The sequence below is a fragment of the Coregonus lavaretus genome (assembly GCF_964263955.1).
Source record: "Coregonus lavaretus genome assembly, contig: HAP1_SCAFFOLD_1107, whole genome shotgun sequence".
Taxonomy (NCBI): domain Eukaryota; kingdom Metazoa; phylum Chordata; class Actinopteri; order Salmoniformes; family Salmonidae; genus Coregonus; species Coregonus lavaretus.
Genome location: NW_028157192.1, coordinates 91,848 through 106,188, shown reverse-complemented (window position 1 = coordinate 106,188; position 14,341 = coordinate 91,848). Strand labels below are relative to the sequence as shown.

The window sequence follows — 14,341 nt, the reverse complement described above, 5'->3', positions numbered from 1 at the left end:
TGATATATAGAGAGGACTGGGAACGGGATATATAGAGAGGACTGGGGAGTTGATATATATAGAGGACTGGGGAGGGGATATATAGAGAGGACTGGGGAGGGGATATATAGAGAGGACTGGGAAGGGGATATATAGAGAGGACTGGGGAGGGGATATATAGAGAGGACTGGGGAGGGGATATATAGAGAGGACTGGGGAGGGGATATATAGAGAGGACTGGGGAGGGGATATATATAGAGGACTGGGGAGGGGATATATAGAGAGGACTGGGGAGGGGATATATAGAGAGGACTGGGGAGGGGATATAGAGAGAGGACTGGGGAGGGGATATATAGAGAGGACTGGGAAGGGGATATATAGAGAGGACTGGGGAGGGGATATATAGAGAGGACTGGGGAGGGGATATATAGAGAGGACTGGGGAGGGGATATATAGAGAGGACTGGGGAGGGGATATATATAGAGGACTGGGGAGGGGATATATAGAGAGGACTGGGGAGGGGATATATAGAGAGGACTGGGGAGGGGATATATAGAGAGGACTGGGGAGGGGATATATAGAGAGGACTGGGGAGGGGATATATAGAGAGGACTGGGGAGGGGATATATAGAGAGGACTGGGGAGGTGATATAGAGAGAGGACTGGGATCGGGATATATAGAGAGGTCTGGGGAGGGGAGGTGGGGAGGGGATATATAGAGAGGACTGGGGAGGTGAATAAAGGGGGGTGGGGATATATAGAGTGAGGACTAGGGAGGGGGGATAGAGGGATTGGGAAGGAAAATAAACCCTGGCAGACAGAAAGGAAAACAATACTGCTGGATGAACGACTTATGAGGGGAGAAGAAGGTGAGGAGTGATAGTGGAGTCCAGTAGTCAGTATTCACTGTGTTGTAGTCAGTATTCACTGTACCCTGTGTTGTAATCAGTATTCACTGTGTTGTAGTCAGTATTCACTGTGTTGTAGTCAGTATTCACTGTACCCTGTGTTGTAGTCAGTATTCATTGTACCCTGTGTAGTAGTCAGTATTCATTGTACCCTGTGTAGTAGTCAGCATTCACTGTAACCTGTGTTGCAGTCAGTATTCACTGTACCCTGTGTATTAGTCAGTATTCACTGTATCCTGAGTTGTAGTCAGTATTCACTGTACCCTGTGTAGTAGTCAGTATTCACTGTACCCTGTGTAGTAGTCAGTATTCATTGTACCCTGTGTAGTAGTCAGTATTCACTGTACCCTGTGTAGTAGTCAGTATTCACTGTACCCTGTGTAATAGTCAGTATTCACTGTATCCTGAGTTGTAGTCAGTATTCACTGTACCCTGTGTAGTAGTCAGTATTCACTGTACCCTGTGTAGTAGTCAGTATTCAATGTATCCTGTGTTGCAGTCAGTATTCACTCTACCATGTTGTAGTCAGTATTCACTGTGTTGTAGTCAGTATTCACTGTACCCTGTGTTGTATTCAGTATTCACTGTAACTTGTTGTAGTCAGTATTCACTGTTGTAGTCAGAATTCACTGTGTAGTAGTCGATATTCACTGTGCCCTGTGTAGTAGTCAGTATTCATTGTACCCTGTTGTAGTCAGTATTCACTATGTTGTGGTCAATATTCACTGTACCCTGTGTTGCAGTCAGTATCGACTGTGTTGTAGTCAGTATTCACTGTGCCGTGTAGTAGTCATTATTAACTGTACCCTGTGTAGTAGCCAGTATTCATTGTACACTGTGCAGTAGTCAGCATTCACTGTATCCTGTGTAGCCAGTATTCACTGTATCCTGTGTTGTCAGTATTCACTGTACCCTGTGTTGTAGTCAGTATTGACTGTATTGTAGTCAGTATTCACTGTACCCTGTGTTACAGTCAGTATTCACTGTACCCTGTGTAGTAGTCAGTATTCACTGTACCCTGTGTAATAGTCAGTATTCACTGTATCCTGAGTTGAAGTCAGTATTCACTGTACCCTGTGTTGAAGTCAGTATTCACTGTACCCTGTGTAGTAGTCAGTATTCACTGCACCCTGTGTAGTAGTCAGTATTCACTCTACCCTGTGTTGTAGTCCGAATTCAGTTTTGTAACCAGTATTCACTGTGTTGTAGTCAGTATTCACTGTACCCTGTGTTGTAGTCAATATTCACTGTACCCTGTATTGTAGTCAGTATTAACTGTGCAGTAAAGTATTCACTGTACCCGTGGTCCTCTGTAGCTCAATTGGTAGAGCATGGCGCTTGTAACGCCAGGGTAGTGGGTTCGATCCCCGGGACCACCCATATGTAAACATGTATGCACACATGACTAAGTCGCTTTGGATAAAAGCGTCTGCTAAATGGCATATTATTATCTTTGTTGTAGTCAATATTCACTGTACCCTGTGTTGTAGTCAGTATTCACTGTACCGTGTTGTCAGTATTCCCTGTTGTATTCAGTATTCACTGTACCCTGTGTTGTAGTCAGTATTCATTGTACCATGTGTTGTAGTCAGTATTCATTGTACCCTGTGTAGTAGTCAGTATTCACTTTACCCTGTTGTAGTCAGTATTCACTTTACCCTGTTGTAGTCAGTATTCACTTTACCCTGTTGTATTCAGTATTCACTGTACCCTGTGTTGTAGTCAGTATTCATTGTACCCTGTTGTAGTCAGTATTGACTGTGTTGCAGTCAGTATTTACTGTGTTGTAGTCAGTATACCCTGTGTTGTAGTCAGTATTTACTGTACCCTGTGTTGTAGTCAGTATTCACTGTGTTGTAGTCATTATTAACTGTACCCTGTGTTGTAGTCAGTATGGCCACTATTCACTGTACCATGTTGTGGCCAGTATTCACTGTACCGTGTTGTAGTCAGTATGGCCACTATTCACTGTACCATGTTGTGGCCAGTATTCACTGTACCGTGTTGTAGTCAGTTTTGACTAGGTTGTAGTCAGTATTCACTGGGTTGTAGTCCGTATTCACTGTACCATGTTGTGGCCAGTATTCACTGTACCCTGTGTTGTAGTCAGTATTGACTGTGTTGTAGTCAGTATTCACTGGGTTGTGGTCAGTATTGACTGGGTTGTAGTCCGCAGTCACGGTCCCCTGTGTTGTAGTCCGCAGTCACTGCACCCTGTGTTGTAGTCCGCATTGCCTGTGCTTTAGTCCGTAGTCACTGTACCCTGTGCTGTAGTCCGTATTGACTGCGTTGTGGCCAGTATTCACTGTACCCTGTGTTGTAGTCCGCATTGACTGTGCTGTAGTCCGTATTGACTGCGTTGTGGCCAGTATTCACTGTACCCTGTGTTGTAGTCAGTATTGGCTGTGTTGTAGTCAGTATTCACCAGGTTGTGGTCAGCATTGGCTGGGTCGTAGTCCGTAGTCACTGCCCCCGGGTTGTAGTCCGTAGTCACAGCACCCTGTGCTGTGGTCCGTATTGACTGCGTTGCAGCCAGTATCGACTGTGTTGTAGTCCGTAGTCACGGCACCCTGCGTTGTAGTCAGTATTGACTGGGTTATAGTCCGTAGCCACTGTACCCGGTGTTGTGACCAGCATTTACTAGGTTGTAGTCCGTAGTCACTGTACCCTGTGTTGTGACCAGTATTGACCAGGTAGTAGTCCGCAGTCACTGTACCCTGTGTTGTAGTCCGTATTGACTGCGTTGCCGCCAGTATCGACTGTGTTGTAGTCAGTAGTCACGGCACCCTGCGTTGTAGTCAGTATTGACTGGGTTGTAGTCCGTAGCCACTGTACCCTGTGTTGTGACCAGCATTTACTAGGTTGTAGTCCGCAGTCACTGTACCCTGTGTTGTGACCAGTATTGACCAGGTAGTAGTCCGCAGTCACTGTACCCTGTGTTGTAGTCCGTATTGAATGCGTTGTAGTCCGTAGTCACTGTACCCTGTGTTGTGACCAGCATTTACTAGGTTGTAGTTCGTAGTCACTGTACCCTGTGTTGTGACCAGTATTGACCAGGTAGTAGTCCGTAGTCACTGCACCCTGTGTTGTGACCAGTATTGACTAGGCTGTAGTCCGTAGTCACGGTACCCGGTGTTGTAGCCCGTATTGACTGTGTTGTAGTCCGTAGTCACTGTACCCTGTGTTGTAGTCCGTGAAAGAAACACCACAAAAACAAAGAGGTGGTCACCCTTTTGGTCACTTTATTAAATGTTATTTTAAATACTTAAAGATAGTAGCGGTTCAGATTAATCAATGAATGGCAAAAAAAGACAAGTTGGTATATTTGCTAAACATGAGAAGAACAGAGTGGGAGGGCGACAGAGTACATTTCAGAAATACACATTGTGCAAATGGAGGAACTCTCTCCTGTCGATCAGGTCAGACAGTCATCACTTCCTCCTCTTAACAGCTACAACACTTCAACTTTTATTTAGGAGCAGAAACATGTGCCTTAGTAGAGAACAGGTAGCCTGGGTGCCTCCTATAGTAGAGAACAGGTAGCCTGGGTGCCTCCTATAGTAGAGAACAGGTAGCCTGGGTGCCTCCTATAGTAGAGAACAGATAGCCTGGGTGCCTACTATAGTAGAGAACAGATAGCCTGGGTGCCTCCTATAGTAGAGAACAGGTAGCCTGGGTGCCTCCTATAGTAGAGAACAGGTAGCCTGGGTGCCTACTATAGTAGAGAACAGATAGCCTGGGTGCCTCCTATAGTAGAGAACAGATAGCCTGGGTGCCTACTATAGTAGAGAACAGATAGCCTGGGTGCCTACTATAGTAGAGAACAGGTAGCCTGGGTGGAGAACTAGGATAGGCCTGGGTGGAGAACTAGGATAGGCCTGGGTGGAGAACTAGGATAGGCCTGGGTCGTGTTCATTAAAGCAATGGACAAGTAAAACCAGCGTTTCATATTGGACAAGTTCAGCTAAATCCCTCCATGTTTGTCAGTTTTCTTCCGTTTGTTGCCTAATGAACACGACCCTGTCCTCACAGCAGGTTAGGAGAGCGTTTTTCCTAACCTTAACCTCAGTCTCCTAACCTGCTATGTTAATTCTTCTAACCTGCTACGAAAAGTCATTTCAGTTTCGAAGCAGCATGAAAAGTGAGTTTCCAGCTCATCAAGCACGGTCATCAAGCACTGCTAGCCAGTTAACCCAGGTCTGGTGCTGCTCAACACTAACCCAGGTCTGGTGCTGCTCAACACTAACCCAGGGCTGGTGCTGCTCAACACTAACCCAGGTCAACACTAACCCAGGTCTGGTGCTGCTCAACACTAACCCAGGTCTGGTCCTGCTCAACACTAACCCAGGTCTGGTGCTGCTCAACACTAACCCAGGTCAACACTAACCCAGGTCTGGTGCTGCTCAACACTAACCCAGGTCAACACTAACCCAGGTCTGGTCCTGCTCAACACTAACCCAGGTCTGGTGCTGCTCAACACTAACCCAGGTCTGGTCCTGCTCAACACTAACCCAGGTCTGGTGCTGCTCAACACTAACCCAGGTCTGGTCCTGCTCAACACTAACCCAGGTCTGGTGCTGCTCAACACTAACCCAGGTCTGGTGCTGCTCAACACTAACCCAGGTCTGGATAAGGAAGGGCTCACTGGAATCTCAATTAGAATCAGAAGGTGCAAACACTTTTTGAAAGGATCGGGTCCTGATTTAAAAGCTACACTGTGTCAAACTTCATAGTCCTTTGTGGGTCAGTTGATCCTGGCACTTGTAATGTCGAGATGGTGAGTTTGATTCCTGCTGGGCCCACCCATAAGGAAAAAAGAGCTGGACATGACCTTGCTTGGTGAACCACCCCTCCTCCCCTCCTCCCCTCCTCCCCTCCTCCCCTCCTCTAGCCAGTCCTCCACCAGGCTTGGATCAGGAAAGAAACAATAACAGGATATGGAGCTACGCTCGGCAACAACTTGACAACAACAACATGAGCTTTACAAAGAGAGAGTGTCCCGGGGAAGCGAGCGAGGGGGGACAGTGTCCCGGGGAAGCGAGCGAGGGGGGACAGTTTGTTTTAAAACGACACAGGAGCATTCCATATTACCATTATAATAACTATGATCAGCGACAAATAGTGGAAATATTAAGGGCTAGAAGCAGATTGAAAATACATGTTATCTGAAATCTCATTTATACACAAAACTTTAAGAAATGGAAATAAGGCCCTCATTTTTATTTGGATGTTTTAGTTTTTTTCTTGTCATGGCTACGCATCAGAATCTCCCAAAATAGTTTTACAACACCAGCACCGCTGTCTGCCAGCCTCTGTCAGTCTGCCAGCCTCTGTCAGTCTGCCAGCCTCTGTCAGTCTGCCAGCCTCTGCCAGTCTGCCAGTCTGCCAGCCTGCGTGTCTTGGTGGAGGAGGGTTAAGATCTCATCTTCTATATGTTTAATATCCTAAAACAGTCCTGTCATCAGTTAGTCAGCACCATGGTCCCACTCTGGTGTTTCTTTCCATAGACAGGCATTCATTAAAACTGTATCAAAACACAACTTACAGAATAATCAATTAATGAATTAAACCCTCCTTTAAGGGGAAAGAATAACACAATGCTTAAAAGCATTTGGGGCAAAAACGTTTTTCATTTACTTACGCTCTTTTAAATACATGAAAACTAAAGACAGAAGAGAACTTGAATAACATTAAGGCGGTATATACAGAATTTCAAATGAAATAGCTAAACCCCCATCATACAGTCCCTATACATGATGTCACTCCCTGCTTTCTGCTCTGCTCCTTCAGGAGACAGGAGAGGTGGAAGGAGTGATGGGGGATCGGAGACCAGTCTTCTCTGTGCCGTCTCTCCCCTCCCCAGGGAAGAAGGGTTGTAGACAGCGGCTACGTCCCAGATCACACCCTATCCCCTACCTAGTGCACTACATCTAACCAAAACCCTAGGGCTCCGGGTCCATCTAGTGCACTACATAGGAGACGGAGCAGCCTACTGAGGGGGCAGTGAGTGGGTCTGAGTCCCAAATAGCACCATATTCCCTACATTGGTCAAAAGTAGTGCACTGAGCCAATATGGATAGTGGATAGTGCACTATGTAGGGAGCAGGCTACCATCTGGAGCAGGCCCCGGGTCCCCATCTCCCCCTACAGGTTGCCCTTGGAGGGGCCGGGGTTCTTGCCTCCCATGGAGGGGTGGGTGGGTAGACCCTGTAACGCCCCCAGCTGTTGGTACAACCCCAAGAGATCCATCTGGCTCATGCCTCCAGCTCCCAGCATGCCGTTCATCTGGCTCATCAGCTGGGCCTGGTTCGCCATGGCGATCTGCTGCTCTCTCACCTTCCTGTTGGTGATCACCTTCTGAACGTACATCATCAGCTGTGGAGGGGAGGGAGGAGAGGTTAGGCTGTCTGAACGTACATCATCAGCTGTGGAGGGGAGGGAGGAGAGGTTAGGCTGTCTGAACGTACATCATCAGCTGTGGAGGGGAGGGAGGAGAGGTTAGGCTGTCTGAACGTACATCATCAGCTGTGGAGGGGAGGGAGGAGAGGTTAGGCTGTCTGAACGTACATCATCAGCTGTGGAGGGGAGGGAGGAGAGGTTAGGCTGTCTGAACGTACATCATCAGCTGTGGAGGGGAGGGAGGAGAGGTTAGGCTGTCTGAACGTACATCATCAGCTGTGGAGGGGAGGGAGGAGAGGTTAGGCTTTCTGAATGTCCATCATAGAGAGACAGATGGAGGGGAGGTTAGGCTTTCTGAATGTCCATCATAGAGAGACAGGTGGAGGGGAGGTTAGGCTGTCTGAATGTCCATCATAGAGAGACAGATGGAGGGGAGGTTAGGCTTTCTGAATGTCCATCATAGAGAGACAGATGGAGGGGAGGTTTTCTGAATGTCCATCATAGAGCGACAGATGGAGGGAGGAGAGATTAGGCTTTCTGAATGTCCATCATAGAGAGACAGATGGAGGGGAGATTAGGCTGTCTGAATGTCCATCATAGAGGGACAGATGGAGGGGAGGTTAGGCTTTCTGAATGTCCATCATAGAGAGACAGATGGAGGGGAGGTTAGGCTTTCTGAATGTCCATCATAGAGACAGATGGAGGGAGGGGAGAGATTAGGCTTTCTGAATGTCCATCATAGAGAGACAGATGGAGGGGAGGTTAGGCTTTCTGAAAGTCCATCATAGAGAGACAGATGGAGGGGAGGTTAGGCTTTCTGAATGTCCATCATAGAGACAGATGGAGGGAGGGGAGAGATTAGGCTTTCTGAATGTCCATCATAGAGAGACAGATGGAGGGGAGGTTAGGCTTTCTGAAAGTCCATCATAGAGAGACAGATGGAGGGGAGGTTAGGCTTTCTGAATGTCCATCATAGAGGGACAGATGGAGGGAGGGGAGGTTAGGCTGTCTGAATGTCCATCATAGAGAGACAGATGGAGGGGAGGTTAGGCTTTCTGAATGTCCATCATAGAGAGACAGATGGAGGGAGGGGAGGTTAGGCTTTCTGAATGTCCATCATAGAGAGACAGATGGAGGGAGGAAGAGGTTAGGCTTTCTGAATGTCCATCATAGAGACAGATGGAGGGGAGGTTAGGCTGTCTGAATGTCCATCATAGAGACAGATGGAGGGGAGGTTAGGCTGTCTGAATGTCCATCATAGAGAGACAGATGGAGGGAGAGGTTAGGCTGTCTGAATGTCCATCATAGAGAGACAGATGGAGGGAGGGAGAGGTTGGGCTTTCTGAATGTCCATCATAGAGAGACAGATGGAGGGAGGGGAGGTTAGGCTTTCTGAATGTCCATCATAGAGAGACAGATGGAGGGGAGGTTAAGCTTTCTGAATGTCCATCATAGAGAGACAGATGGAGGGAGGAGAGGTTAGGCTTTCTGAATGTCCATCATAGAGAGACAGATGGAGGGGAGGTTTTCTGAATGTCCATCATAGAGAGACAGATGGAGGGAGGGAGAGGTTGGGCTGTCTGAATGTCCATCATAGAGAGACAGATGGAGGGGAGGTTGGGCTTTCTGAATGTCCATCATAGAGAGACAGATGGAGGGAGGGAGAGGTTGGGCTTTCTGAATGTCCATCATAGAGAGACAGATGGAGGGGAGGTTAGGCTTTCTGAATGTCCATCATAGAGAGACAGATGGAGGGGAGGTTAGGCTTTCTGAATGTCCATCATAGAGAGACAGATGGAGGGGAGGTTAGGCTTTCTGAATGTCCATCATAGAGAGACAGATGGAGGGAGGGAGAGGTTAGGCTTTCTGAATGTCCATCATAGAGACAGATGGAGGGGAGGTTAGGCTGTCTGAATGTCCATCATAGAGAGACAGATGGAGGGGAGGTTAGGCTGTCTGAATGTCCATCATAGAGAGACAGATGGAGGGAGAGGTTAGGCTGTCTGAATGTCCATCATAGAGAGACAGATGGAGGGAGGGAGAGGTTGGGCTTTCTGAATGTCCATCATAGAGAGACAGATGGAGGGGAGGTTAGGCTTTCTGAATGTCCATCATAGAGAGACAGATGGAGGGGAGGTTAGGCTTTCTGAATGTCCATCATAGAGAGACAGATGGAGGGAGGGGAGAGGTTAGGCTTTCTGAATGTCCATCATAGAGAGACAGATGGAGGGAGGGGAGGTTAGGCTTTCTGAATGTCCATCAGAGAGAGACAGATGGAGGGGAGGAAGAGGTTAGGTTGTCTGAATGTCCATCAGAGAGAGACAGATGAGGGAGGGGAGGTTAGGCTGTCTGAATGTCCATCATAGAGAGACAGATGGAGGGGAGGTTAGGCTGTCTGAATGTCCATCATAGAGAGACAGATGGAGGGGAGGGAGAGATTAGGCTTTCTGAATGTCCATCATAGAGAGACAGATGGAGGGGAGGTTAGGCTTTCTGAATGTCCATCATAGAGAGACAGATGGAGGGGAGGTTAAGCTTTCTGAATGTCCATCATAGAGAGACAGATGGAGGGGAGGTTAAGCTTTCTGAATGTCCATCATAGAGAGACAGATGGAGGGAGGGGAGAGGTTAGGCTTTCTGAATGTCCATCATAGAGAGACAGATGGAGGGGAGGTTAAGCTTTCTGAATGTCCATCATAGAGAGACAGATGGAGGGGAGGTTAGGCTTTCTGAATGTCCACCATAGAGAGACAGATGGAGGGGAGGTTAGGCTTTCTGAATGTCCATCATAGAGAGACAGATGGAGGGGAGGTTTTCTGAATGTCCATCATAGAGACAGATGGAGGGGAGGTTAGGCTTTCTGAATGTCCATCATAGAGAGACAGATGGAGGGGAGGTTAGGCTTTCTGAATGTCCATCATAGAGAGACAGATGGAGGGGAGGTTAGGCTTTCTGAATGTCCATCATAGAGAGACAGATGGAGGGGAGGTTAAGCTTTCTGAATGTCCATCATAGAGAGACAGATGGAGGGAGGGGAGAGGTTAGGCTTTCTGAATGTCCATCATAGAGAGACAGATGGAGGGGAGGCTTTCTGAATGTCCATCATAGAGAGACAGATGGAGGGGAGGTTTTCTGAATGTCCATCATAGAGACAGATGGAGGGGAGGTTAGGCTTTCTGAATGTCCATCATAGAGAGACAGATGGAGGGGAGGTTAGGCTTTCTGAATGTCCATCATAGAGAGACAGATGGAGGGAGGGGAGAGGTTAGGCTTTCTGAATGTCCATCATAGAGAGACAGATGGAGGGGAGGTTAAGCTTTCTGAATGTCCATCATAGAGAGACAGATGGAGGGAGGGGAGAGGTTAGGCTTTCTGAATGTCCATCATAGAGAGACAGATGGAGGGGAGGTTTTCTGAATGTCCATCATAGAGAGACAGATGGAGGGAGGGGAGAGGTTAGGCTTTCTGAATGTCCATCATAGAGAGACAGATGGAGGGGAGGTTTTCTGAATGTCCATCATAGAGACAGATGGAGGGGAGGTTAGGCTTTCTGAATGTCCATCATAGAGAGACAGATGGAGGGAGGAGAGAGAGGCTAGGTGGTGATCACTGAACAATAAGAGAAGCAGGAGAAGTTTAGATAGCAGGTGTTCCGAGTCCTGTCAGGTGTTCCGAGTCCTGTCAGGTGTTCCGAGTCCTGTCAGGTGTTCCGAGTCCTGTCAGGTGTTCCGAGTCCTGTCAGGTGTTCCGAGTCCTGTCAGGTGTTCCGAGTCCTGTCCTGTCGTGTCGTATCCTGTCAGGTCGAGTCGTGTCCTGTCGCGTCGAGTCGTGTCCTGTCGCGCCGAGTCGTGTTAGGTCGCGGTGAGTTGTATCCTGTCGTGTCGTGTCCTGTCAGGTCGTGTTAGGTCGTGTTGTGTCCTGTCGTGTCCCGTCAGGTCGTGTCCTGTCGTGTCCTGTCAGGTCGTGTCCTGTCAGGTCGTGTCCTGTCGTGTCCTGTCGTGTCCTGTCGTGTCCTGTCAGGTCGTGTCCTGTCCTGTCGTGTCCTGTCAGGTCGTGTCCTGTCCTGTCGTGTCCTGTCAGGTCGTGTCCTGTCGTGTCCTGTCCTGTCGTGTCCTGTCAGGTCGTGTCCTGTCGTGTCCTGTCAGGTCGTGTCCTGTCGTGTCCTGTCCTGTCGTGTCCTGTCCTGTCGTGTCCTGTCGTGTCCTGTCAGGTCGTGTCCTGTCGTGTCCTGTCGTGTCCTGTCAGGTCGTGTCCTGTCGTGTCCTGTCAGGTCGTGTCCTGTCCTGTCAGGTCGTGTCCTGTCGTGTCGTGTCCTGTCAGGTCGTGTCGCGTCCTGTCAGGTTGTGTTAGGTCGTGTCCTGTCAGGTCGTGTCCTGTCAGGTCGTGTCCTGTCAGGTCGTGTCCTGTCAGGTCGTGTCCTGTCGTGTCCTGTCAGGTCGTGTCCTGTCAGGTCGTGTCCTGTCGTGTCCTGTCAGGTCGTGTCCTGTCGTGTCCTGTCAGGTCGTGTCCTGTCCTGTCCTGTCCTGTCCTGTCAGGTCGTGTCGTATCGTGTCCTGTCCTGTCCTGTCGTGTCCTGTCGTGTCCTGTCAGGTCGTGTCCTGTCAGGTCGTGTCCTGTCGTGTCCTGTCAGGTCGTGTCCTGTCATGTCCTGTCAGGTCGTGTCCTGTCGTGTCCTGTCGTGTCCTGTCAGGTCGTGTCCTGTCCTGTCCTGTCAGGTCGTGTCCTGTCGTGTCCTGTCAGGTCGTGTCCTGTCCTGTCCTGTCAGGTCGTGTCCTGTCGTGTCCTGTCCTGTCGTGTCCTGTCAGGTCGTGTCCTGTCGTGTCCTGTCAGGTCGTGTCCTGTCGTGTCCTGTCAGGTCGTGTCCTGTCGTGTCCTGTCAGGTCGTGTCCTGTCGTGTCCTGTCAGGTCGTGTCCTGTCGTGTCCTGTCAGGTCGTGTCCTGTCAGGTCGTGTCCTGTCGTGTCCTGTCAGGTCGTGTCCTGTCGTGTCCTGTCAGGTCGTGTCCTGTCGTGTCCTGTCGTGTCCTGTCGTGTCCTGTCAGGTCGTGTCCTGTCGTGTCCTGTCAGGTCGTGTCCTGTCAGGTCGTGTCCTGTCAGGTCGTGTCCTGTCGTGTCCTGTCAGGTCGTGTCCTGTCGTGTCCTGTCAGGTCGTGTCCTGTCGTGTCCTGTCAGGTCGTGTCCTGTCGTGTCCTGTCAGGTCGTGTCCTGTCCTGTCCTGTCGTGTCCTGTCAGGTCGTGTCCTGTCGTGTCCTGTCAGGTCGTGTCCTGTCGTGTCCTGTCAGGTCGTGTCCTGTCGTGTCCTGTCAGGTCGTGTCCTGTCCTGTCCTGTCGTGTCCTGTCAGGTCGTGTCCTGTCAGGTCGTGTCCTGTCGTGTCCTGTCAGGTCGTGTCCTGTCAGGTCGTGTCCTGTCGTGTCCTGTCAGGTCGTGTCCTGTCAGGTCGTGTCCTGTCAGGTCGTGTCCTGTCGTGTCCTGTCAGGTCGTGTCCTGTCAGGTCGTGTCCTGTCAGGTCGTGTCCTGTCAGGTCGTGTCCTGTCAGGTCGTGTCCTGTCGTGTCCTGTCAGGTCGTGTCCTGTCAGGTCGTGTCCTGTCGTGTCCTGTCAGGTCGTGTCCTGTCCTGTCCTGTCGTGTCCTGTCAGGTCGTGTCCTGTCAGGTCGTGTCCTGTCGTGTCCTGTCAGGTCGTGTCCTGTCGTGTCCTGTCAGGTCGTGTCCTGTCAGGTCGTGTCCTGTCAGGTCGTGTCCTGTCAGGTCGTGTCCTGTCAGGTCGTGTCCTGTCGTGTCCTGTCAGGTCGTGTCCTGCCGTGTCCTGTCAGGTCGTGTCCTGTCGTGTCCTGTCAGGTCGTGTCCTGCCGTGTCCTGTCAGGTCGTGTCCTGTCGTGTCCTGTCAGGTCCTGTCCTGTCGTGTCCTGTCAGGTCGTGTCCTGTCAGGTCGTGTCCTGTCGTGTCCTGTCCTGTCGTGTCCTGTCGTGTCCTGTCAGGTCGTGTCGCGTCCTGTCAGGTCGTGTCCTGTCGCGTCCTGTCAGGTCGTGTTAGGTCGTGTCAGGTTAGGTTAGAAGTTGTGATCTTACGGTCTGTTGCTTATTGAGGACGTCTCTGTAGACAGCTTCTCTACGTTTGAGCTCCATCTCTACAGTGGCCTGTCTCCCCAGAGCCATGGACTGGACCTGGGCCTCCGTTAGGGCTGGGTTCTCCTTCCACTGGAGGGGAGGGGAGGGGGGGAGAGGAGGAGGAGAGAAGAGGGGGGAGGGGAGGAGGAGAGAAGAGGGGAGAGGAGAGGAGAGGAGAGGAGAGGAGAGGAGAGGAGAGGGGGGAGGGGAGGAGGAGACTGGTCACAGGATGGACAACACACTGTCCTAACAACCCATCAAACAGGCCATACAACTAAAACATCTTCACACCTCAAGTCTTCAGCACAGGTTCTCACAGGAACACAGGGAGAGATTAGACAGCTGAAGTGGTGGTCTCTCTCCCTCCCTCTCTCGCTCCCTCTCTCTCTCCCTCTCTATCTCTCTCTCTCCCTCCCTCCCTCCCTCCCTCTCTCCCTCTCACACCCTCCCTCTCTCCCTCTCCCTCCCTCTCTCCCTCCCTCCCTCCCTCCCTCCACTCACCACTCTCCCGATGGTGTCCTCTAGAGATTCTCTGGGGAGGAACTTGAGAGCGTTGGTGGCCTCCATCACCTTCTGACGGCCCTGGTTGATCAAATCCTACAGTCGTAGAAAAAGGGCACATGTAAAAAAAAAAACGGGGCGGTGTGACGGGGCGGTGTGACGGCGCGGTGTGACGGGGCGGTGTGACGGGGCGGTGTGACGGGGCGGTGTGGCGGGGCGGTGTGGTGTGTGTGGGTGTGACGGGGCGGTGAGACGGGGCGGTGTGACGGGGCTGTGTGGCGGGGCGGTGTGACGGGGCGGTGTGACGGGGCGGTGTGGCGGGGCGGTGTGGCGGGGCGGTGTGTGTGGGTGTGACGGGGCGGTGTGACGGGGCGGTGTGACGGGGCGGTGTGTACGGGGCGGTGTGACGGGGCTGTGTGACGGACGGTGTGACGGGGCGGTGTGGCGGGG

At 50.7% G+C, this 14,341-nt stretch overlaps 1 protein-coding gene across 1 annotated transcript in view; it reads right to left on the bottom strand.

Annotated features, from left to right (window-relative positions):
• Positions 1-4,107: 4,107 nt before the first annotated feature.
• Positions 4,108-14,341, bottom strand: part of LOC311125696 (transcriptional regulator ATRX-like) — a gene marked incomplete at its 5' end in the record, with an annotated part of 98,307 nt that continues 88,073 nt past the window's right edge. The window contains 3 exons of the mRNA XM_084199730.1: positions 4,108-7,262; positions 13,352-13,480; positions 13,892-13,987. Of these exons, the coding sequence (XP_084055856.1) occupies positions 7,032-7,262; positions 13,352-13,480; positions 13,892-13,987 (456 nt within the window). The remainder of the gene's footprint in view (positions 7,263-13,351; positions 13,481-13,891; positions 13,988-14,341) is intronic.